At 37.8% G+C, this 27,234-nt stretch overlaps 1 protein-coding gene across 2 annotated transcripts in view; it reads right to left on the reverse strand.

Annotated features, from left to right (window-relative positions):
• Positions 1-4,536: 4,536 nt before the first annotated feature.
• LOC139135260 (TBC1 domain family member 25-like) overlaps positions 4,537-27,234 on the reverse strand; it is a 30,966-nt gene continuing 8,268 nt past the window's right edge. Inside the window, exons 2-4 of one of the 2 annotated variants that reach the window (XM_070702558.1) lie at positions 24,414-24,523; positions 13,548-13,699; positions 4,537-11,626 (exon numbers count right to left, since the gene is read on the reverse strand). In XM_070702558.1, coding sequence (XP_070558659.1) covers positions 9,912-11,626; positions 13,548-13,699; positions 24,414-24,523 — 1,977 coding nt within the window. In that variant the 3' untranslated portion in view covers positions 4,537-9,911. Of the gene's footprint in view, positions 11,831-13,547; positions 13,700-24,413; positions 24,524-27,234 lie in introns of both variants that reach the window. The other variant, XM_070702557.1, reaches the window with a different exon arrangement.

A 27,234-nucleotide genomic window follows, 5' to 3' on the forward strand; every position in this document is an offset into this window, starting at 1 on the left:
TTATCTTGAAAAATCCCGAGCTGCAACCTCTAAATACAAAATGCTTTTTCTTCTGAACAACTTCCCGACAACTTTACAATCACACTCCGGTCATTACATGACGGTTGTAAACGTACATATGCTGCCGCCAATGGAGAGTAAAAATACTTCAAATCACAAGTCAAAAGTATAGAAAAAATATCAATATTCAAGCAATGTAAAAAAGAGAAATTTTGATATGTCAATTTATTGTATATTATAAAAAATCTCCAGGTCACTCGAGAACAGCGTAAGGTTATGATTTCACTTGTTCGAATACTACACTCACACGGTAGGGTAAAAATGGAAACTCAGATCGTTATATACTGCTTCCGCCGAACGAACCTGCTAAAGTGAACATAATTGTTATTGCTAGTCTCCGTAAATTTTGCCGAATATTTGTTAGAAGTTGTCAAATTCTTGAGTTTGTCCGAAAACTATTTCAGTGAATGACGTAAGTTTCAAGACACCTGAGTGGGAACGCAATATCGGCATTGACATAGTAAAGTCAGTTGCGCACAATTGAGGAAGAACGTAAGAGTTTATTAATCTGCGAATTTAATCCTAGGTTACTATGAAAGTAAAAAGGCAATGTGGTGCCCTGGTTGGGAAAGAAAAGTTCATAAAGAATTCAAAAAACGTCAGATAATATTATAGCAATTTTATTAAAAAACAAGCTCAGAAACACCATTGGAACGAATTTTGGATAATTGGATGGTGAAGTAATGTCGATTTAATATACAAATGTTATCTCATCTGCTTTTCTTTTTGTATTAAACACTTGTTTTTATGAGTAATTTGCGATATTGCAATATTCAGCTATATGGCACCTAACACTTTTGAGAAATTTGCAAAATATGAAAATCCAATTATCCCAAATTTATAGTTCCAATCGTGTTAGTATAAAGAAGAACGACATCACGGCGATCTTCAGACCTTTCATCATGTTTCAGTCTGAACGGTCAACATTTGATGCTATAATCTATGGCAAGTGTCTCTTTTTGGACACCTCCGACAGAGATAAATCAATCGCGATTTAGTTTCATCTCCCCGACCCGAAGGGAAATAATGCAGCTCATGGACACCTGTATAATCGTCGCATGAACGTGTCCAATGGCCGGCCACTGCATGGGCCTTTGCCCCGGGGGGTAACTCCATGGCTAATAGTACGGGGGGGCTCCGCACGAATATGGAAACCCAAACTGTTGTGATACCAGTTTTGAGCAAAAAAACCTACCCTTTCTGATACCTAGTTGTCGAAACGTAGCTATCTCTTGGCGGGGTAGCGTGGGGTTGACCTTTGACCCGCATAGCAACTCACGCTACCCCGCCAACAGATATACCATACAATACCATACGTATACAGATACGACTCACTCGCCTTGCGTACCAGGGGTAGGCTACATGTACCAACAGTCAAACCGACAGATCGGAATATTGATGGTAGATCTGGGATGTAGATACATGGGTTTCCAGTGTTGACAGCATGATTTTTTAACAAATGTCAGTTTGTGTTTAAAACCGGACCCTTTCTCATACCAACACCTCGTGAAAAGTATACCCTTTCTGATACCAAACAGTGCAAAAAAACGACCCCTTTCGCGCGGACCCTCCCCGTATAGCCATCTATGGGAGTTACCCCCCCCCCCCCGGGCCTTTGGCCGTGCATCGCCAGCAAACAACGGTTTTGGACGTCATGAGAGAATTTTTTTCGCAGTCTGTGAGCGTATCGACTGAACAATACATGCAACATATTCACGATGCGACGTATCACTACTCATGAAACTCCCACAGTGATACTGACGTCGCATACATGTATTGTTCAGTCAATTATTTCAATTCTTATCAAATTTATTGTTTTCTCTTATCTATTTCTTAGCATATTTGTTGGGCTGGCAATTTCCTTGCCCGTACACGATAACCAGTCATTCAGTTGACAACGTTTCAGTGGTGATGAACAAGATCAAACAAGGCACAAGATTCATTCCCTTAGACTTTGTTCAAGTCTGTAATTTGTGAATGTTTGGGCGGGAAACGCGATGATTTGTGCCTGTTTTCATGTGAGACGCGTGAGCGGTTGGGGTGAACCACGATCCCTCTAGAGGGACCGCGTGGGTGAACGCTATACAGGGGAGTTTCACCCAGAATCATAGCATCCGGCAGAAACTGACTTACTACTGCGCACTTCCAAAGGCACTGACTGTCAACAGTGCAGTTTATTCTGACGGGGAATCCCATCCGAGAATGTTCCAAGTATTACATGTAAGATCAAGTAATGTTGAAAGAAGAAGATTACCCCAAGAATAATACCCTGCACAAACAGTCAACAATACTTTGATTAACGATAGAGGGACGAAGGTATCACCAATAACATTTTATCATGAACACCATCATCGTCCCGGGTACAATCAAACTTTAAAAAAATTTAGTTATACTGACCTTTCGGGTAACGCAATGTTTGAATTCAAAGTCAAGCCAAACATATGAACTATCCCCTTCCAAATTGAAAAGATGCCATTGAATGAGGAATGTACGGGCTTATTTTGTGTTCCTTGTTCTAATATATCCACGATGATTTTTTCGAACGTTTTATATTGTTCGCGACAGACTTGGTTGAAGTCGGTGAAGTTTTAAATGATGAGATAATTTGCAGCAGTTTCTCGCGTCTGTTCTATCACAAAAACGAATTTGAAATTTGTCAGCCCATGACAGGTTTTCCTGGCGATCGAACATGTTACAATTTAGGAATGGCCACAGTTAAATAACGTACTGACAATTGTGGTGACACCTCCAAAAAAAGAGTGGTCAAATAATAATCGCTGTGGAGATTGTTTAAAAGTTCTTAAAGAACCCAGTCTTGTCTCCAATATCAAGGAGACCACCGCTAAATGTTTTATATTTGCACCCTAGGTCTACAAACTTCTACTGCGTTCATCGATAAACCTAGATTGTTCTCAGTGAAAAGATGTGACCATTTAAAGGCACATGAGCTGCAACTTTTGACATTATTTTCATGATTTTATATTTAGATTAAAATTAGATCATAGAAATGTTCTTGGTCAGAGACGTTTACTCAAGTATAATTCACTGAGTGACACTGCATGGGGAGGTGTTACTAAAACTAGTGAACGGGTTCCGCACCCAAATATGGCCGCCTCCATCCAACTATTAAAACAGCGTAAATGGTACATGTATATATTTGAATCTTTACAAATACAGCATGGTGCTACCCACTGAAAGGAGGTGAAAGGGATTCACTCCACTTTGACAAAGAGTTCTCCGTTATTTTTCACGCCAAATAGCAAGATTTTGAAAATGGTGGGAAATCGTTAATGAACTAAAATCTCATTGTTCCATTTCTTGCTTATCCTGCTACAAGCGCATGTAATAAACGTTGTTGAGGCACATTCAATGACTATATCGTTCTATTTGTAAATTGCAATGAATATCTGAAAAAAATTGAAGGTATCTTGAGGTTGGATAAATTTCGCCGAGTTGCAGCTCATGGGCCTTTAACTGTTTTGTCTCTCGATGTGCGAGCCTCGGGCAAGGACGGGGGTACTCCAATAGAAAAGGTGTACGTTTATATGCCGCCCGAAAGGGTCACTTTTTTCACAAAAACATCCCTAAACGTGTGTCGATTTTTCATCTGAAAAGCCCTAAACATTGGTCGATAACAAAGCAAATGTCCCATGTTTTAGGAAAACACCTTCTCATGTAACAGAATAAAGTGAAAATTCCCAAAAGTTGTCAAAGAAATCCCTAACAATGAGTCATATTTTGGAACACACATGGGTAGAAGGGGCACGAGCCATGCCAGTCGACATCATACGCGGAGAACTATGTTACCACAGTTGTAAATAGCGCCCCCATTTGATCACTGCAAGCATAAATGTCTCCTTTCTACAGAGAACGTAAGCGGCTACATGACACAGACATCTAAATACATATAAGACAGCATGTTCTGTCGATTCTTGTCATACTCAAGGCAGAGGCAACTCTGACAACAGTTAACATCATGCCAGTCGACATCATACGCAGAGTATGTTACCACAGTTGTAAATAGCGCCCCCATTTGATCACTGCAAGCATAAATGCCTCCTTTCTACAGAGAACGTAAGCGGCTACATGACACAGACATCTAAATACATGTAAGACAGCATGTTCTGTTGATTCTTGCCATACTCAAGGCAGAGGCATTCTGACAACAGTTAACATCCATGCCACACAACTTCTCAAAGTGTTAAATATCATCTATTTGTTACACTATCTACACTATCACAGAGATTTATGTATACCATGACTGCATTTCAACTTAACTACAAAGATGACGACATAAATTTCCAAACTTTTTTGACAGTATCTAAAAAAAATCAGAAGTGGAACAACTGCGTTTCTTTATTGTTTTCAGTCACCTACAACTTTGGCAGTGTTCCAACAGTATGGAGAATGGCTTCTTGCGGGTCAATAGAGCAACAGCAATGAGCATGAAAATGAAAAGTGAAGACAACCACCATATTTCTTTTCTCATTCTAAATTGTTTTATTTTTTCTGGAACAAGAAAAATATCGCCTTACACAGTGGGTTCAATACAGCTAACACATAGGAGTACACAGAGAATACACATACGCTGCAAATGGCAATTATCCATTTCTGATAATGCAGTTCTCTACCATCTATGATATCAACAAATAATATCTACATCTGATCTGTCACTTTCACAATCAACACCATCACAGTATATACATCTCTGACAACGGATCTCAAAACGTCCCCATTAAAGTCCTTCTCCCACAAAATTTCAAAAGCAAAAAAATAAGAATTCCTTGGCTGGGTAAGTTGACAAGTACAAAGCTACTAGGTAAGTAGGTAAATTGTTTTCTTGAACGGAGGCAAAATGACAGCTGAAACCATTAAATAATTGTAAATCTGTAATTTTTCTTCAATTTCTTTGGAAATTCTTCTTTCTCTGATATATTGCAAGCGTACATGACATTCACAGTAAAGTGTACCTTCACGAATTCAATGGACAGTAAATTGTCACCCATCATGTATATTCAAGCATTTAAAAATCAATAGAGGTTAACGAAAGCCACAAAGAATACATTACTTATATGTACACTGGGGACAAAGACTTCCAGTTTTGAAAAAGCTGCAGCAAAATTACTTTTTGAATTTGTCGGCAAATTTACACGATAACACAAGACACTATGCTACATACAATTGGTGGGGGTCATGAAAGTCTGTGACCTCTCCTGTGACTCTGCAGAGGCAAAATGTCTGTAAACAGTCTTGGGCTGCCCAAGTAACTTTTTACTACAGATAAATCATTTCAACCCAAGAAATAAAATATTTATGAGATTTCTTTACAGAAAAAAAATATTTTACAGGAGATCAATCTAAAAACTATCTTCTTGGTGTACAGTTTTTATAGCTATGATAAAATCATGTCTACATATGAACTTTCTCATAACCTTCGACTTATGACCTCTGCACTCCATTTTATATGTGGAATTGGCAAGAGATCTGGATCGGTTCAATGCAAAACGTCATCAAAGAATTTAAGTATAAGGTACTTGTAACTAAGTATATATTGAAAAAAGCTATATTTAAGAAACAACAGCACCATACAGGCTGGCTGGCAACTATGGGTTTTAATTGTTACAAATATGTCATCAATAACAGCTTTGGTAAATGTCATCTGAATATTCTTCTCTGCAAGTCTTTCAGCTCAATGGTGGTTAAATGTGATCACCAAGGCAACTGCTCCATGCCTATCCTTCATATTTTCATTAAATAAAACATTTGTGACTCAAAAGAATTTTTGCATGATTGTAGAAACTATAATTTTACTTTTCTTGTATCATTAAACTCCATACATATTTTGGATCTCTCATAATTCATCTTAACATGGACAATTTCTTGACTTGGTTAATTCAATCCAAAGTATACATTAAAAAATACATATCTATTCATCGTGTCAGTCGAACAATTCATGTTTTCAATGAGTAAACATTCCAAAAGGATTGTTTACGGAATAGGGGAAGAGCAAACATTGCACATTATTACAGATTGGCATGTAGTGAACGCAAATCATCTTGTGAAGATGATACTATGAGATTCAACAATGTATAGTTGCTAATGCTGAATGTTCAAGACACTTTCTCTTGTGCATATGACAATTCTGACCACTTCCACAGCTTTCTGTGTACTGAAGGATTACTATATGTGACCGTAAAAACTTTTGAAATATATCAATTTTGATTTTATTGGTGCAGTATTTTTTTCTTTGGCAGAAGTTTCAGTGACCCATTGAAAGGCATGAGTACAATTCAACATTGGAAATTATGTGTTTCTGAGATTTTGTTGAAAAAATTTGCTACACATATCACTATTTCACAAACGCTGGGATTTTTACTCTCTTAAAATTCAACAGTTTCTGCCTTAGATTTGGTGTTGCTGACACTTACTTGAAACTTAGCAAACTTATTTGCATATACTGTCACACTGTCTATGGCTGGCAACTTATGAACTTCCTTAGGCAACCATTGCTCAGCAATGTGAATCATTTAGAATCATCTCAATAAAGCTATAATACCACAATGTGTTGAAAGAAAAGCTAGAAAATGAAAATTACACATTATTAAAGTTCACTTCACGCTTTAACCCTTGTACAGGACTCTACCATTGCTGTTTGCAAATGGGGAGGTAGTTCCTCTGTGCGAAGAGGCACAGGTTGAAGTCTACAGTATCCGTTTTATCTGTGTCTCAAAAAATTAAAAAGAACTGAACAATTTGACTGGCCTTCCTTTGACAAAGGGTGTAAGATATAATGTGTGTAACAGCCCAGTCTTATTTATTGCTCCTTGAATTTTGAAGAAGTTTACAGCATCTTCTGTGGCAAAAACCGACGTAAAACTGACAAAAGAGCTGAGACGCAATTTTCTTTCAGTCTTGCTATGACTCAAACTCACTGGAGCAAATGTATTTTACTAAAATGACTGAACATTAATGCTGGCCTAGTCGTCTGAAAATGTATCTCTGGGTATTAAATGACCCTAACATGAACACTGTGGAAGTTACATTCTAGATAACAGTTACAAGGAAATTCACAACATGCATAAATGTAACATTCATAATCCAAATCTAAAATGTAATTCACTTTCCCATAAACTAAAGAGAAAATGTATACACAAATGATAATGTCTTTACCCTTTTGAGGGTACGAACCAATGACCTTGTTGACATATTTAGATTTTCTGTGTATGGCACTGAGGACTCTCATAAACAATATAAATCCCTCTACAGTCAAACCTGTCTGATACGGACAACTTGGATGGAAGAACATAAATAGACAAACAGAAAGTCTACTCAACTTTTGACTGGTTTTGTTTTTGGAGAGGGCGTTCTGTTCAGAGAGGTATCTGTGAGTAAGCACAGGTTTCATGGTAGTTGCTTGATACTGGTATACTGAGATAAATGGAACAAAAACTATGAAATAATGCACATGTTTAATGTGTAATTGGTGTTGGAGTCAAAACAGTATTTCATAATGTATATTGCACATAATATAATGTGTTTCAACTTAACAATTGGGAAAACTGATGAACATGCATGTACAATAAATAACTGAGAACAAATGAGTTTGACAATGAGTCAAAAGCTGATAATACAATTACCTTGTTATAATATGGTTGAATAATAACTGTTAGATCTTTGGAACTTGTAGGAAAAATTCTGTTCAATGTGAATGGCATAAAACAAATCTACGACAGTTGATGGCCAGAATACTGTGATCTGATTGGTGGAGATGTTACAAAAGCCGTGCCATATTCGCAATATAGTACCATTGGAGCAGACACAAGCTCTCAGTTAGAGAAAAATTCCCTTTTTGACATTTAACGCCATAATTTCAATTTAATATTATGATATAACAGCAATTCACCACCTCAGCAATGGGTATATCACTTGATTTTGACAAGTTCACTCCACATATGTACTCACTATCGCTCATGCACATACGTCATTAACTGGTCAAAATTTAATGGTATACCATCGCTGGGTGTGGTTTATTGCTCAAACATAAATCAGTTTTTGAGTTGTTCAAGTGTGTGCCTGTATCACCACTGGGGGACACATAATGTCTTACCTTACTGATGTATGACTGCAAAGGTAGCCAGTGCCATGCTGAGTACCATAAACTAATAAACACTCCTATTATTTTTTTTCTCTGGGGGAGACTTCGCAACGACTGGTTGAATTCAGTTAAAAGTATGCTTAATTTTGGGCAAAGTTGCATATTAAGCTATCTTCAAAGAGTTTCATTTGAAGTGATATTGTCGTCTGTGTTAGCAGCCATCAATAGTCTGATTGGGGACGTTTACTCTTGAAATATCAAATTACACTTACTATCTCGAGGACTTTTTAACTTGAATTTCTGACAGTTTTCAAGATGGCATGGGCTCAACAGACAGATGAAATGAATTCATATCAAAATTCAACACAATTAACTTATCTGGCCTTTTGAACAAATACATATCACCATTGGATTTATGGGTAATCTTGAATTTCATATTTACCTGAAAAGATCAACTCAATGAGAATAATTGTATTCAACTCCCTAAAGCATGATGAAATGTCCAAAGTTTCAATTATCTACACAGTCTGTATACATACTCAGTTTGTTATTACTGTTGACAACTGAAGTCTGGATTTATACACATTTCTTCAAAGGGGATACTTTCAATGCATTTAGGATTATTTCAGTCTGACAATTGCCTGTAGCATACACTCAGTCTTTAACCTTTGACCCTGTCAAAGTCACAGTTGGGTGGGATTACCTTATTCATGTTTTTTTTTTTAATCATTGCAGTCACGGCCATCAACAGGATGAGGGTAGGAAGGTACTGAGAAGAGAAAGTTATAATAACTTATTTAATTCATTCTGATTCTGACTACAGATGCTGGTCTGTATGAAGGATTGCATTGGCCCATTCAGCATTCACCCATTTCATCAACCATGGACAACTGAGGAAAAAATTCCCATGTACCAGCACTGAGTAAATGTTGGATGTTGGAGAAAAAAAAAAAAACACATATTATGAGTAAGGGGTATTGCAAAATGTGGGAGATAATTTATGTGAATTCATCATGTCTCAAAATGTTGGGTAGGTCCTAAATGCTTTATCTTACATGAATGTTTTGATGTGAAATATTATCAGATGTGCAACAATCAATGTACTTGTAATCTTATATGTAAAATGAAAAAACAAAATTTGACTCAGATTTTGCATAAAGTGCATATCATCTTCATGCTGGGAATAGCTTATTACATACAATATCAGAAACAAATTTTCCTATCAAAGGACGTATGAGAAAAAAATGACAATACAATTTTTCTTATCAAAATTGCATAAAGCTCTCATAAGTATAATTATACCTATTTGAAATTTTGTAAGAAATAGGCCAAGATGGGATATCCAAAAATTGTAAACTCCAGTTGTCTAAAAGAAGAATAGCATTTGAGAACATCATCTTGAACTGCTTTCATCTCATTGGTTTTAAAACATAGATACTTATCCCGTGAGACAACTTGTTTGAGTTATGTAGTCCCAGTTGAGACAGTACTACCGTATGTATGGCTGATTCATTACAGAAGCTGTGAACTGAACGTAAATGTCTAATACTAATACAGGTACACATATTGAGGACATCAATGTATACATATACACTACTTCCTTTGACCCTGGCAAAGTCAATAATATTTGAAATGTGATCTACTCAAGCAAATAAGTAAAACCACATCAAAAACAAAAGTTCTAGAATGGCGTAAATGACTGGGTTGAGTTCAGATTACAAGCTTGTGAAATGAATGCTTATGTTATATTTCGTGGTTAACAGGATTCTCCGTTGACAACACTGGATTCATTGCTGATGGACTTCTTGACAGGGCTGTGACTATCCAAGTTGTCATCGTTGGTGGATGAGATGATTTCGGCACGGAGGTAGTCCGCGAACAGAGTTCTAGCACGGTGGAGGACCTTCTCCACGTGGTGCTTGCGCACCATTCTGTCGAAATGCATGGCGGTCTCATTATAGTCCAGCTGATTGCTTATGATGTGATCTCTGTGTTCCAGTAGAAGTGTCAGACACAGGAACAGCATGAATGGATTTCCCCCGCCAAACTCCTGAGGGGAGGGTAGATTAGCCAGGGCCGTGTTTGTTGGGTTCCCGTTAGTTGCGGTGACACTAGGTGCCTTCGGTGATTCTGGAGTGTGGGGAACGCTGGTGCTTCCATTACTTGACTTGGACTTCACGGATTGATCATCTTCACTGCTGAAATGATTCTCTGATAGCACCAGGCCCTCGCTATTGCAATTATTATCAGGGTTGACAACCTGCAGCCCAGATGCGGTCTTGGATGAATAGCCGGATTCCTCGCTTTTGTCTGAGTCTATACGACTTCGTTGGCTTGGCAGGGTTTTCAAAACCAGTGTGTTGTCCTTACTTGACACCTGGTTTGGTGTGTTTGGGGCACTGCTGTCATCGAACGACGTCTCTGTGGACTTGGGGCTGCTGGGGCAGCTACTGACCTGACTAGACGACCTCTGTCTGGCAAACCTGAACCTCATCCTATCAGTTGGCGACAAGCAGGGGGACAGTGGTGCTGGCGGGCCGGAGAGTTCCAGTTCACCCTCCGGGAAATCCGGTGGCAAGGAGCTCCACATCACTTCCAACATTGACAGAGCGTCATGGAATGCAAATTCTCTCTTGAGTTCGAGCAGCAGCCAACGGTAGCAGAAGAACAGATCGTCGGCATTCTGCGACTTCAAATACACATAGAAGTCGGGATCGCAACACTCAAGCAATTTGGCAAGATGTTCAAATTTCTGGGTCATGGTAACTCCATCCAGCATGAAGTTGCCCTTCAGTCTGTTCATAATTCCACAGAAGCAGAGATATCCGTGAGCCTCATCTTTCATAACGTAGAGTATCGGAGACGCTATATCACTCATGCCCTGACAGTAGGAGACATCTGGGTGTGACAACGCATATGTACAGAGTATATTATAGAGTTTTTTAACATTTAAATTTTCATCACCACCAGCATAAAACTTGTGCATTCTGTCTGTTCTCAGCACATCCTTGTGCACCATGTTCATAATGTATTTCACTTCCTCGCGTTCATCAGAAAGCCACTTCTTTTTCAGGTCTTCGAATTCGTTGGCTTTCCTCTTCAGGTAGTAGAATCTCTCCTCTCCCGTCATGCCATCTGGGAAGATGTTCAGCAGGTGCCTCCATGCCACCTTGCGTAGCGAGGGCTCTATACCGCCGTGGTAGACATGCAACCTGAACTCCTCGGGTTTCACCAGCCTACCTTGCTGGTCCAAGAACCTATGGAAGTCGGCATCACTCAGTGGAGGTCTTGCAGCCTTGGCTATCTCATCTTCACTCTCCGTGGTGATGAAGATACGCTGCACTCTGTTGATGGTTCTCTCTACCTGGTTCACGAAGGCTCCGACCAGAGGCATTCCCACCATGTTGCGCTCCTTCATGTTACCGCTGCCGACGACATCCTTGGTGTTGACGATGTCCCAGTCTTCCAGACCTGCGGAATCAACGTGGGACTGATCAGTGATTTTCAAGAGCTCTTGCGTATCCAGGAGAGACCAGCTCCCGGAGTCAAACGCCTCTTTTGCTATCGCAGGTTTGACTGTGTCACAGTCTTTGAGAGTGAGTATATGCCAGGAGTCAGAGTGTCTTGTTTGCCTGATGTCATTGTTGTCTTCTGATGTTGAAGGAGCAGGACAGCCTACAGATACACACAGACATATACACAGGGGACACAGAAAGAGGAAAGTGACAGCCATGCACACTACAGATGTCAGTAGAGGAAACATGGAAGCGATAAGGTGGGTCATGCAGATGTTATCTACGGCAAGCACACTAAATTATGCTTCTCTACATCTATAGCAATTTCTACCATGCAAGCGGATTACCTACACCATTTCCATACAACATTTGCTATGCACATACATATACAGTCATTAGCTGATTTGAAATTCAACATCCTTAAAAAAAATGTTCCGAATTTGACACATGTGTGATACAGTTTCACAGCATATGAAAATACTGTTCCAGATGTGTGTATGCATGGGACATATATATATACATGTACCATCAAATGACATTGTGTGAAAACATCAAAAGCTGCACAACACATTCTGCTGAAGTGGTTTCATCGTACTATGCTGATGATGTTAAAATAGACTTCTATTCAAATTCCAAGAGGACAGTTACGTACACTATCAATTCACCTTGGCATTGTTTTAATACACAAAGATGTCATCAAAACTAATATCATGCAGACTGGGAGTTTGAAGATAAAACTTCAGAAGGAAATTTTGAATGACGTTTTGGGAAATTTGCCTTGCATTGATAACTAAAAAGCAATGATAACAACTAAAAAGCAATGATTATAATGACTTGCTGCACAGGGAAGAGTCAGAAGGTACTGTCTTAGAGGGGATTGATGGAAATAATTTGGAAAAAAAAGCTGTAGGTAGATTTTGATATCCGTATCCTTGGAGCTCTGCAGTAGTGTTCATTCAGTGGTTTCAGCATTGCTATCTTATCAACGTTCTGCATTTGTACACTTGATGACTTCGTCTAGAAATGTCAGTGGTTATACTACACTATGACAGTTACTTATGTACTGGAGAAAATCACATTGCTATCGCTGCAAACTATCACCTCAGCTGTAACTGTACTGAATGATATTCTGTTATCTTTTCAATGAGATATATTTAATTCCCAAATATTCTTACATTTAAGATAGAATGCTCCTTGGGGACAGATATTTAAACTCTCAAATTTCTGCATTTGTTTTCAGTTTGTGGGGGCTCATTTACAAGTTCTTGGTCAGAGAAAAATTTTCATTGTCTCAGTTTTTCAAAAATCTAAGATTTAATTTTTTCCCATGAGTTTAAAACAAAGAGATGGCTGCCATTTTGAATTTCAAATATCGCTAAATGTTGGGTAATTTGTTTCTCTAGTACAAAATTTTGCATGGTGACCCTAGATTTTTATTCTTAGTTTTGGTAAGAAAATGGCTGAAAGTGTTGTTTAGGAAATTTTCAGCAAAAGTTTTAAGTCTTTCACTTTCGAGGAGCATACGACCTTGACTGTGCCACTGCTATACTCTAATATGAACATTTCTATAAATCACAGTTCATACACATTTTGCTGCAAATGACCTCCCATAATATAACATACAGTCGCGAACAGTATGGATTTTGGTTCATATTCAGCAACCGCAAAGTAGTTTTCTTGATCAATAAATACAAAAGCCTCTGTGGTGTTTGGGGCTTGCAGGGCCAGAAACCAGTGTGCAAGCCCCTGAACACTTGACAGTATTTTGATGTTTGCAAAGCTAGAAAATGTCTAGGTAACTGTATTAGCAAATTTTGATAATTTTTCACCACAAACATGAGAGAAGACCTCTTATTCCTATTATTCCCTGTGCTTACCTGGACCATCGAATGGTTTCGTGTCGACTTTGATTTGTAAGTACGGCTGTGATGCACTGAGAAAAGCAGCGTCTACATCCCAGTCAGACAGCAGAGACAGGTACACCTCTTCACCTTTCTCATCTCTTGACAGGTAACTTATCGTAAAATCACTGAAAATTACAAGACGGGAGAAGAGAAAATTTTGATATTATCACTGGCTTGGAAATCATCAATAACTGTAGTGTACACACTGTCAAAATTATGGCCGTAAGTTTTGAAGATGGGAATTGACTTCGATAACCTCATACACTTGACCTAAATGCTGATCCTGGACCAAACAAGCTTCAACAATACATTCAACATACATTATCACAATCACTTGTAGAGGGTAAATTACATATCAACTCAAATATGAAATTAGTTTTCCATATAAAGATATACTTTAATATTTTTGTTTTTTAAACTATTTGCTATCAGAAAAACACTTGACTACATTTCCGGATTCTATCTATAGATCACCACTTTGCAATGCTATCTGCTTTGCAATATTTAGTCTCAGTAAACATCCGAGCACCACGTTGGCATTGATAATCTGGACCACTTTGCCAGGTACACATTATTATTAAGCAAACTGCATCTGCAGGCAAGAGTCTAACAAACGGATTTCTCCAGACTTTATTCAAAAGGTTGAAAAACAAAGCAAACACAGTGACACATTCTGTGGGAAAGAGGGAGTCTTCCAAATGGATTTCTCCAGACTCTATTGAAAAGGTGGAAAAACAAACCAAACACGCTATTTCAGAAAATCTTGGTCACTATTCTTGAACAGACCTGCTGCATGTAAAGTACATGTCTTTGACTCTGCCTGTGGCTCTAAGAGATGGTTCACTTGATTCATGTCTACACACTCTTTATGCTAATTATGAGAAGAGAAAATGGTTGATTTTTATATCGCTGTCTTGTTTTGTTGTGTGACACTGTCTTGATTGCACTTTGTTTGTTTGTTTGTTGGATGATGTGTATGTGCAAATGCAGTGTTTTCTCCAGGTATCTCCCAGAAAGGGGAGGGGGTGTATGTCACTATGAAATACTTTATCAACCAATATTTGTATAGGTTATCGCACGAGTAACGGTGCGTTTACGGTTGTTATCACAACACTTTTGGTCATCAGTTTGTAAAAGTCACTCGGCCTGCGGCCTCGTGACTTTTACAAACTGATGACCAAAAGTGTTGTGATAACAACCGTAAACCCACTGTTACGAGTTGTGATAACCGACTTATACCACGACAAACACACAAATTTGGCCATAATTGTGATGGTAGCCTTTGCCATTATTTCGAATGTCACTTGAATGATGACCGTTCATTTATATGTGAATTAGAACCAAGTAATAAGAAGTCATCGTTGATGACACAGTCCCCGCTTGTCCATTTGTTATAATCTTTGGTGTCTAGGTAGCTGTGGAATGACATTGATGCAACGGGTGCATCAGGCCTGTGACTTGCATAATAAAGTAATCTGAGGAACGTTCAATAAAAGACTCATCTCTGCCGGTGTTGACCACTAAAGGAACTTTTGATTAAATCACACATAACGATGCCCTCACTGCCTCTAGTGTCATGACAGCACATACTATACACATGGTTTGGTGGAATTTTCGAAATGGTATGGGATCAGGTATGTTGTTGTAATCAGCCATTTTGGATCATATTATGAAACAAATTAATGTGCAAAAGAATGCAGGCATATCACGTTTAAACAAAATCAGTCCATTGAAGGACAGTGACCTATGTTTATAAAATTGAAATCAAATGGCTGTCTATTGACCATATGGATCGTAGCACAAAATTAGTAGACATGCATAAATATGCCATAGTACTTTATCTTTGTACCAAGTCTCAACAACATTGGATAAGGAATATTTGCATATGATTAAGCCTCAAAGACATGAAAAAATCCAAAAATGACAATCTGGCAGCCATATTGGAACATGTCACGAAGTAAATTGACATGTATACATGTATGTGTGCCATAGTGCTTGATCTTTGTGCCAAGTTTGGACAAAATGGGTTTAATGACCTTTGAATTATGCTTCAAAGACATGCAAATTCCAACAAAATGGCAGTTCTGCAGCCATATTGGATCCTATCGCAAGGTTAATTGATACATGCATATGTATGCCATAGTGCTTTGCCTTTGTGCCAAGTTTGAACAAAATCAGTTCAAGGATGTTTGAGTTATGGTTCAGAGACATGAGAAAATCGCAAAAAAATGGACGCCTGTCGGCCATATTGGATCATATCATGAAATAAAGTGGAGTTCATATGAAGGGCATAATGTTTTGCTTTTGTGCCAAATTTGAACAGAATCGGTTCAAGGATGTCTGAGTTATGGTCCAAAGACATGAAAAATCGCAACAAAATGGCTGCCTCACGCCCATATTGGATCGTATCGCAAAATAATTTTACATGCACATGAAGGCCTTTGTGCCAAGTTTTAACAGAATCTGTTCAAGGATGTCTGAGTTATGATCCAAAACATGAAAGATCCCAACAAAATGGCCGCCTCATGCCCATATTGGATCGTATCGCAATATAATTTGACAAGCATATGTAGGCCATAGTGTTATGCCTTTGTGCAAAGTTTGAACAGAATCGGTTTGAGGATATTTGAGTTATGGTTCAAAGACATGAAAAAATCGCAAACAAAATGCCGCCTCGCGGCCATGTTGGATCGTATCGCAAAATAATTTGACATGCACATGTAGGCCATAGTGTTATGCCTTTGTGCCAAGGTTGAACAGAATATGTTCAAGGATGTCTGAGTTATGGTCCAAAGACATGAAAAATCGCAACAAAATGGCCGCCTCGCGCCCACATTGGATCGTATCGTGATATAATTTAAGATGGATATAAAAGCCATAGTGTTATGCCTTTGTGCCAAGTTTTAACAGAATCTGTTCAAGGATGTTTGAGTTATGGTCCAAAGACATGAAAAATCGCAACAAAATGGCCGCCTCGCGGCCATATTGGATCGTATCACAAAATAAATCGACATGCATCTGTAGGTTATAGTGCTATGCCTTTGTGCCAAGTTTGAACAAAATTGGTTCAGCAGTGTCTGAGAAACTGTTGATGACGGACGGACGGACGGACGGACGGACGGACGGACGCACAGACGGGACCCAATCTATAAGTCCCCGCCGGACTTCGTCCGCGGGGACTAAAAAGAGCATCTGTGAGGAAGGAAACAGTTTTCTGATTGGCTCTTTTATACAGGCTCCCTTCTTTTTTTTCTAATCGTCCCTTGCAAGCGCAGGTGGTGCTAAATGGGCTATTATTTTCTGATTGGCTTATTTTAGTTTCATACGCTTAGAGATTAATGTGATTGGCTGAAATCAATTCATTGTTCATGACGTTCTCATCACGTGCACTGCCCTCGCTAAAATTCTCAGTTTCTGTTTGGCTCCTGGAGAGTAGACATGGATGCTGCTCAATACTCTGATATTTCCTACTATGACAGCGATATTGAACGTTTTGTGTCACAATATGATAAAGCAGATACAACGAGGAAATAGCGGAGGAGGAAGCATTCACCCTGACCAAAACACAAGAGCAATCACGTTTTGCAGTTTTAGCCGGCGCGGAAAATGTTGCTAAAATTCAATGTTTACGTGTGCCACAGAACACGAGGAGAATAATTGGGATGTTAAAGTCTGCGATACCTGCGGATGAGGAATGAACATATCAGTAAATCAGGCTGTGGAAGTAGTGAAGTGTTTACATTTGTGCCTGCACTATCGTATGATATCGAAGCGAGGGAACTCAATTCTTGCTTTGTCGTTTCGTGGTTGAAGTTCGTCGAGCGGATGGGACAGAATATCCATCGCAAAGTTTGAGAGCTTTGTGTCGTACCATTCTGCGGTATTTGAGTGTAGAATGTCGTCGACGAGACCTGAATTTTATGAACCCCAATACGCACATTTTTAGGATTTCCACCATACAATTGACCGAATTATGAAAATCATTGATAGACGTGGTATCGGGGTCGACAAAAACAAGCACCGCTGTTCACATGAGATGGAGAATGTAAGTTGTGGGAGAAAGTTTTCTGAGTCAATTCTGCCGAGTTGCACTGTGTATTTCTATGTGTCTAAAGTAATCTGCAGGTTGTATTCTGATTCGCATTGAACATGGTCCAAAAAAAGATGCATATCCATTTTTAGACAGTGTTTGTCAGTTACATGCCTTTCAAAAATTACATGGCTTTTTGTGTTCATTGTATATTGCTCGAAAAGATTAATATCCATTTTTAGACAGTGTCTGTCAATTATATGCCTTTCAAAAATTATGTGGCTTTTTGTGTTCATTGTATATGCGTATAGTATGAATGGTTGGAATTCTGAATTTTCAGGTGGTTTCTACTTGTATGCAGATTTTGTTATCAGCCACCCTTTCTTTCATATGTTGATAAGTTATCACCACTCTTTTTTTGATATGTTAATTATCGCTATTCATAAAAGTGTGGTGATATCTTATCAACAAATGAAAAAGTGTGGCCGATAATATAATCTGCATAAATACAATAGGAACCGTGTGAGTTTACGAGAATAAATGCACTGCAAGAACAATAGGTCACATGACCTAGAGTGGTATAAGTATGCACATCTTTATGTCTTTCGTAAATATTCAATTTAGAGGATTCATTACACTTTGAAAATTCATGACTCATTTTCATAAATCAGAGTGCATTCCTATCTCATTACTTGGTGTTGGTGACTAATATCCATGAAATATGAATAATATTTTCAATATAAGGGACACTACATGTAGCTGTAACTTTCCCTGGTATTTATCTTTGCTTTTGTTCCCCAAAACAAGTATATTTTCTTATTCTCATGTCACTCTTCGTTTCACTTTCACAGGAATTTCTGATCAGCCATGGCCAATCACCACAGAAAGCAAGTTCAAAAGCAGTGAGAACACCAGACAGCTTTTCACTGTCATACAAAGGAAAATTATACAGGTTACAATGATAACGGCATTTCTTTGCGTAAATTACATATATCTAGAACTTCAATGCTACAATTCAACTATGATTGTCATTGAGCTATTTCAATCTCCATGGAGTAGAAATGTTTCATTATTGCCCACGCCTACTCAATCCTGCATATGTTCATTGTTGGCAGTTTCTAATCAATTGCTGGACTTTCTAAGCGCAAAAAATCAATTGCCCTTGAATTTTCACCGATTAGAAAGCATAGCTTCAAATCAGATAGGCTTCACACATCAATATACACTGACTTTCTGTATAGCCTGTTACTGTCCTAAAATCTCCCTCTCTGTGGGAATAGCATTCTGCAGAGTTTGAACTTGATCTCCATGGTTTAGAAATGTACCAAATTACTTTAAAGTCCCAGTAGAGTCACTATGAATTTTCCGGTAATCTTCTCTTGATAAAGTTGAATTTATTGTACATTTATTTCAGTCAATGACAGCTCTGTAACTACAAACATTGATGTTCACAATCACTAACTATGGTACATGTACATCATAGGGGTAACTTTGATTTTGAAAATTACCGTCACTCCTCAGTTGTGGGACTAGGGGGGGGAACACAAACAGTGTGGATTGCAAAATCTCATTGAAGATTGGGTGTGTATACTCAACTTCACTAAGTGTGATAATATTGACCCATTACCCTTTGAGATACACTGGACTACTGGTAAATTCTGAAGGTACATGTATGATTGAAAGAAATATAGGCTGCTATTAAGGTAAAAGTGAAATTCTCTCCTCAAAGGTCAATGGAATTTACATGCCCAGATGTTCTACACTTCATAAAATTCACAGCTTTCTATTTTGCTCTAATGAAACATTCACTGATTTGGAAGAGTGCTCTGCTGGAAAAATTCGGCATATATTACAACTGAAAGGGCTTGAGGTCTATTATACATTTGCTGATGTGTTGAAAGTATCACCAAATTATTAATTTCTTCTTGACTTTCGACTTCAAATGAACAAGCTAAAACTAATTTGTCATTGACATTCAAAATTAAAGTAAAATACTGCAAAGTACTGATAGAAACGATCCTTTATAGTCTGTGTACAGTCTTTTTGATGAGCGTTCAACCATATGACGGCTTAAAAAGCTGTACACAGTCCACATTGGCTTTGTCATATACTATACAGTATCTCATTACATTGATATAGATAGTTTAGTTGCCTGACAACATATTTTACAGGCTTGAAAGTGGAAATTTAATGAGAGTTTATTGTAATAGACGAGTATTGCTAGCTTCGGAGTCTTTCACTGATGTGGACTGAGATGGAGAATGTCGCTTGTGAGTGTGATTAGCATCTGTTTAATATGCAGCAGCTGTGGGGAACCTCACATTACCTCATGACACATACATTCATATGTCCCCATAGACTTGCATATGTAACACATGGACAACAAAAATTTTATAGACGTCATCAATCGTGTTTCATCGTTGTCATATACTTGCAGCGACACTGACAAACACATAACAAAAATATCGTTCAGAGTTCAATGAAAGTGCAGACGACACTGATGTACGCACATGCTGTTTCTGAATGAACAAAATGCAGATCTAGACATGAGCATGTTCACCAAATTACGGGCAGCTGGACCACTCTGGGTTGTATTACCCGGTACATAAAATCATTGCACTGACATGAGGGAGCTTTCTCCTTATTGTAATAAGATTGTATGAGGTAGTATGATTAACGTGATGTATCACCTGATAAATCCGTATTTTTATTACCAAAGTTCTCAGCTGTCATTTCGCCTTGCTACTGTAAATCTCAATATCAAATACAGGTTATGGTAAAATCAGTAATTCTTTGTATCTCACTTGACAGAGCTGATGTTGTGGCAACATATGATGTGCACTTGGGCTTTTCTTCATGTTTTGCGTAAAATGTTTAGACATTTGTGACCTCAGAATTTTTGCCAAATGCCGACTTCTTTGTGGAATGTCCTTTCAAAACTTCACAGTAATATCATTCAAAACAGCCTACAAACATGCATGCAATATACTTATTATTTTTAATTTTTTCACATCATTTCACCATATCTGCATGAATGATTTTTTACATTGTAGCATCAATATCAATGAATTTAATGAATGATGGTTGGACTCGACCAAGTGAATAGTATAATGACTGTATTATTGTTGTTGTTGTTGTTGTTATTATTAATAAAGTTTGGGACTGCACAGCTTTTAAAAATTTCCATTATCCAAGATAAAATACAGAATTCTAAGTGAAGTTCAATGGTAAAACACTTGGCATTGCTGACTTTACAAAGTCTTCAAAGTTGTCAAAGTGGTCCTCGTAAATTACTAACTCTGTAAAAATTCTATGATGATTGAGAGATTACCATAGGAAATATTACTGTAACTCTTATCTCGCAAAATTCATATGTCACCATCAGGTCAAGCTGGTTAAAACCAGTGAGGCATAAGAGGTCCTTTATGTCACATTTGAACGAAAACTTCAATATTTGAAGGTCCTGAATACCTATATAATATAAATTTGATTTTTACTGACCAAACCTGCAATAACATATCAAGCCAAGTTGGTGAAAATACGCATGGTTTTCCTCAACATGCTTTTTACTGACTTGGCACAAGGGAAGATGATACTATCTGGGAGGATTGGGGTTAATATGGTAATTTTTGGCTTTGATTCTTATGAGACGGATCCTACTTCTAAGCTCTGATGAGGGAATGCAAATTGTCAGTACCATCAATAGCAAGACTGTGGAACAGTCCATTCTTAACCTCCAGCATTTCTGAACAGCATAAACATCAGACTCAGTAGCCTGTATCTGGCATGGATTTTCACTCAAGCAAGACCAAGCACAGGTTTTACTCATGTACAGTTGCGTATTTTTAATAGTATACAAATGTACGCCATCTGTGTTTCTGTCAACGTCACTTTATGCAACAGCACTTCTAAATGTAACATGATTACAAAATAATGAAACTATACCAGACTTTTTTCTTCGAGTTACCTCCAACCAACCAACGTCCCCACCATGCCACAGGCCTTTTCACAAGATACCGCACGGAAATCGTTGCTCTGTATGAAATGGTGCAATCACTTTTTGGAACCCATTTATTTGCTATTTTAGCGTACTTTGTGAGCCCAAATAGTAATATTTGACAGCTACAAAGTATCACATGATATTGCTTTAAACATGAAGATTGTTATACATGCTACAATTCTTCATAACCAATTTACAATGATATTCCTAGACTCTGTCAACTGGCAGTAATAGCAAAATACATTGTATTTGCTGCGCTACAAGCAAACCAAGTTATCAAATTCAAATAGTAAAACAAGAGACAGTCATACAGACAACTGCAAATAATTTGGTATAAACTCAATTAAAATTAATGACTTTAGGAACTGCTGATTCTATTCCCACACAGGTAAATTATAATCTATTTATCTTGAAAAGACACGTAGAAAGTATGACCTATTTATCTTGAAAAGACATCGTGGAAAGAACAGCTGGAATGATTATGTGGACCTGAGACATCCATACTCTCTAAATATTTACAAGAACTTCTGACATTTTCATGACAGTGGTGGGGTAAGAACTTTGACATTTATGGTGAGGTCTCTGAAACACTGATGGCAAGGCCTTCCATGATTAAATTCCGGTCAAAATCCTGGCAAATGGACGTCACTCTCAGGATTGCCATGGACATGCCAATCAACACACATCAATAGCATATGTACCCTGATTACAATGAGCAAACACTGGTGAGAGAAAATATTTTTAATTCAGGCAATCCAATTATGATGGATGTAAAGGGCAATGTGAATATCATCAAGATTATCACCTTTTCCTGCAGGAATACTTCTCTTCGATAGACCTGACCTTAGATCACGATATTTGAAATTTTCCAAAAGTTAAACAATCACAATACTTATTTATTTATTTATTTATTTATTTACTTATTTATTCACTAACTCATGAATCAACAGGTTACCCCAATTAAACTGAGGTTCATTTCTGAAATCATATAAAGTACAGTTAAATTCAAAAAAAGAAAAGGAAATGAAAATCCTGTACCAAATATAAACCTTGTTATACAGACATGATCCATCTGTGATGCGCTGTTTCAATATAAAGTACAGAGACAGATTTCTGACAAGAAGGGTTGATGGACAGATTAAACTTTGCAACATCTTTGTGATGGTGTTCCCAAACATAGTATACATCTGATAAAATTTAATATACCAGAATTAGGGAAATACAGAATGGGGAAATGGTTCTATTGCTCTCGCCATGGTTACTTTGCTGGTTGTACAGCGGAACTGTTGGCTGTGAAATAGCTGCATCCAGCCCTCCTTGTTGCATAGACAAGATCCATCTGTTTGTGATGTTCAATTTCAATATACAGTACACAGATGTCTGATTAGATAGGTGGATTGAAAGATTAAACTTTGCAACATCTTTGTGGTGATGTATATGTGTGTTTCTTCTCAATACAAATTGTACAAGCTTTGATTAGAATGAACCAGCAAATTGCTGCGGTATATATCACAAGGGCCTAAATTGACTCCCAATACTGCAATATGCAGGGTGTTTGTTTGTGTGCTTGTTCAACAGTCTCTCAGAGTGAAGACACACACAAAAAAATTTTGCAAAGATTTTCTGCTCAGCTCTGAATCGTCTGACTCAAAGTGACGTTAATGACAGTAACCAGCTGGAATGTCAAAGGCTTTATGTTTATGCTAACAGACATTGAAGCCCTAACTCTGGCAATTAGTGAGGATCTACCGTCCACACAGTCAGATCTACTGGCCCCAGAGTCAGTACTTGGGTTTCCATTCTCTCTACACAAATCTTCCTTTCCTTTCACTAGCCAGCAAAAATTACCCTCAAGATGGTTTACTAGAATATCCTGTCTGGATATGGGCAGTGTTTTATTACAAGGGGAGGTCAGCCTAGTCCATGTAACCTGACTGCCCCCTGATATTTTACCTGAGCTCCTTTTGATATGATACAGAACAGTTATTTGATAGGGTCGCTGAGATGATACGCTATTTCAAACTCCACTTACATGCATATAGGTGTGCATGTGCGTGTGTGTGTATTTTCTTCTTAGCAGATTATGTATTTTTTCACACATTTCCATACCTCTATCTCAGGTTCAAATTCCTAGAGCATTTGACACGTATGCAAAAAGTACATATTTCATTTCAAAACCAATTGGAGTACCGGTAATCCCCGTCACAAAATAAATCGCTGAAATGACCACGGCCTATTACTCCTGGGAAAATGACTGCATCACATTACCATTGATGTATCAAAACTACTCATTATTTATTCATCAGATAAATCTAAGCGAGCTCTGTCCTCAAACCACACAAACTGAAAATATGTGGGCACACTGGGCATGCTCAGTTGGCACCTCAGTCAACTACGGAGAGTATATCTTCACCCAGTCAGTGCCACTGTATAGTCACAAAGTACATGTATGTAGGTGTGAACCATTACATCGCAGTAGGCATAATCCAGAATGATGTGCAAATTTTTGCCTTGTTAGATTTGATATATTTTCTTCTGTAGTAGGCAGACCATGCAATCTTTCAACATTCTATCGTAACAGGAGTAAATATGTTATCACCATGTCCATCTGCAGATGATTTTACCCCAGTTGTGACCACCACCCCGAAATGCATCCTTACTGTGTACTATTCAAACACTGGACAGTACTGGCATAAAACAGCCACCTCACTATTCATGTGGAAGCTGATATAAAGTTCCTTGGAAATTCTGGATTGCATACAAACGATAAATTTTCTGAAGATGAAGGATTGGAATTGCCACCACTTACTTGTTGAGATAGAATGCATTTGCTAGGAGTTGTTGCAAAGTTTCAAAAGTTGTGAGCTGTGGGTCAACACTAAAGCTTCTGTACTCCGGCTGAAGCAATCCCGAACATTTCTGAAAAATAGAAGAACAAGAGAATAATGTATTCCGTCCACAAAATTTGAAAGTTACCTGATTCACAGATAAAGGGACTAATATTTTGTACATAACTACAGCTACAGGATACATGTATGTGTAGTCAATTCATTGAAGCTTGCCAAGTGGAAAAGACAGCACTGCTGTGTTTGGTCAATTAATCTTTTTTCTCCCAAATGGTTATAGTTCACATTTACCAGACTGAATTCTGCCAATTTTTGGTGAACTTATAAATAAAACAATCTTCCAAGAGTTCCATTAGATTCAATATGGTTCAATGAGACTAACATTCTGAATCATGGTATTTATTTTTGAGATTCTGGTATTTATTTTTGAGACTGTTGTTTTGAACACAAATTTCTCATCTTTATCTTGCTAAAAAACCACTAAACCAGCACCAAAAAGGATTTCAACCAATTGTTCCTTCATCAACCGGCTAACTTTGTCCTTGCTATTAAAAGGGAATACATGAACCAAATTATAGCAATGTCACAAAACAATACTGACACGATTACCTGACAAAATGTCAAGTGTCATGAAATGAAGTCAGCTGATGCAAGCAGTTTATAACACCTGAATTGTTTGCTATCTGATCAGCTTCGTTAAATGTAATTACAGCTGACTAAATTAGACCTTGGTCATTGTGGTTTAAAATTAGAATATGGGTAACATTGATTCGTCAATGATGTTAGGTCAGCGGTGATCCACATCATGAGTTTCAAAAACAGTTCATTTACAGTTGTCGACATTGATGAACATATGCTAGCACACATATCCATCAAGTATTGTTACAAAATATCAGTGGATCATAAATCATTCAGATAGCAGGATGGATGGAAAATAATGAGCTTTGAACATCAGACAATCCACATATTAACTATAGCTTAACTACTGTTATAGACAATGCTGTAAACAGTTGTCGATATTTGATCTAAAAAATAAAACCACATTATTGTCTTGGCCTTGTCAGGATTTTGGAAATACTTTGAGATAGGACATAAAAGGACTTCCCCGATAATTCATTTGATGCAGAAGAATCTCAAAAAAGTATGGATTTTCATAAAAAACAAACAGCAGCTCAAATCAGGAGCTCATACAGAATAACTGTTATGCAACAGACAATTTAATGAACAGTAATAGTGTTAAATACTGAAAATGTCAACTGACTGATGGATTTTCCTGGAATGAAAGAGTACATACACTTGGCTGTATTGCTGTGACTGACCTTCTGTAGCAACTGTTTATTGCTTTATGATTTTCCTGTCAATGTCCTGGTAAATATCCTTTTCCAAATTTGAGTATCCCAGTCAATTTATATAACTGTGCTTAGTTTTACAGCATATTGAATGAAACAAGTGTTTTGCAAGATGAATTTAATCTGTTATCACATTTATTTTGCTTGGGATAACATTAATGATAAAGGAAGGTATGATTCAATTGTGTTCGTGCCAAGGTCTTTGTACCTGCCTACCTGACTCATGTCTTGATTCCCATTTTTTCTTTTGTTCTCTGTTAGGCTTGCTAAACACGCTTGCTAAATATTTCCTGTAGGAAACTTAGGTATTCAAGGTTTGACCCTCCATCCATCATACTACACACATATAGCATAATTGCACAGACACAAATCACTCCTGTTCCAAAATCTTCAAATCCGAAACATGCAGACATTACTCTGTTAGTTTGTGTGCAGGTGGGTTTGGTTAGGTTGGGGGAAAACATAACAATAATTATACATAAAATGTTTTTTTCTAAACAAGGATTTTGAGAACAGAGTAAAATATCTTTAAGACCTAACAATCATGTGATATTTACAATACATCTAGTTTAGAGTGATTCATGGGTGTATTATAATGATAGTCTCCTGGAAGTACATATCAATAAATCTTTCCCACGTACAGTATGTTCATACCTTCTTACGAATTTTTCTCATGAATATAAAAAGCCTTACAACACGACAGACTATTCTGATCTGTTTTTGAAAAAACTCATGGAGTCTGAACACAGTATAATAACTGCAGTTTCATATGGTATTCACCTGTCCATCTGAAGCCCCATCATACATGTGAGTAACAGCATATGGCTGGTCAACAATACCTGAACACATCTCTGAATTGGCAAAAAGATGAACTACTACAGTGTATACTTGTTAGAATGCTGTATAGCAAATTACTTGTGTTGTTTTCATGTACATCAATAAAATTAGTCACATATTCACTTAATATGGACTGATGTGAAGAAGTTGAAAGGTTGGTTTGACTTATTAATCTCATGAAATTGTACAGAGTGTGACCATTGGAAAATGACTAGGTTGTACGAGGGCAATCACCCTGAAGATTCCTTGAAGATTGTGAATATTCAGAATTACAACCGGGCAAAGAAAAGCAGAAACTGAACTTTAAGTCAGTTTTGTAACTGGCGTATCCACGTTGCATCTAAACACTTGGAAATTTGGATGGAAAGTTGGGTTGTGTTTATTTCCCCATCATCCGGTCTGTAAGGCTTGGTTAGGTCGGCGTCGCATACGGTAGTCTCCCTTACCAAATCATTTTGGTAGGAGGGTCTCTGCCCAAAACACCCTTGGAAGTTGTTATTTTCCTTTCATCCATGAAGAGGGGATTGACCTTCCTTTTGTTTATACCCCCTGCAGGTCTTCTCAAGACCATTACCTCTCCTATTGTTTTATCCTGACC

The sequence above is a fragment of the Ptychodera flava genome, chromosome 6, assembly GCF_041260155.1.
Source record: "Ptychodera flava strain L36383 chromosome 6, AS_Pfla_20210202, whole genome shotgun sequence".
Taxonomy (NCBI): domain Eukaryota; kingdom Metazoa; phylum Hemichordata; class Enteropneusta; family Ptychoderidae; genus Ptychodera; species Ptychodera flava.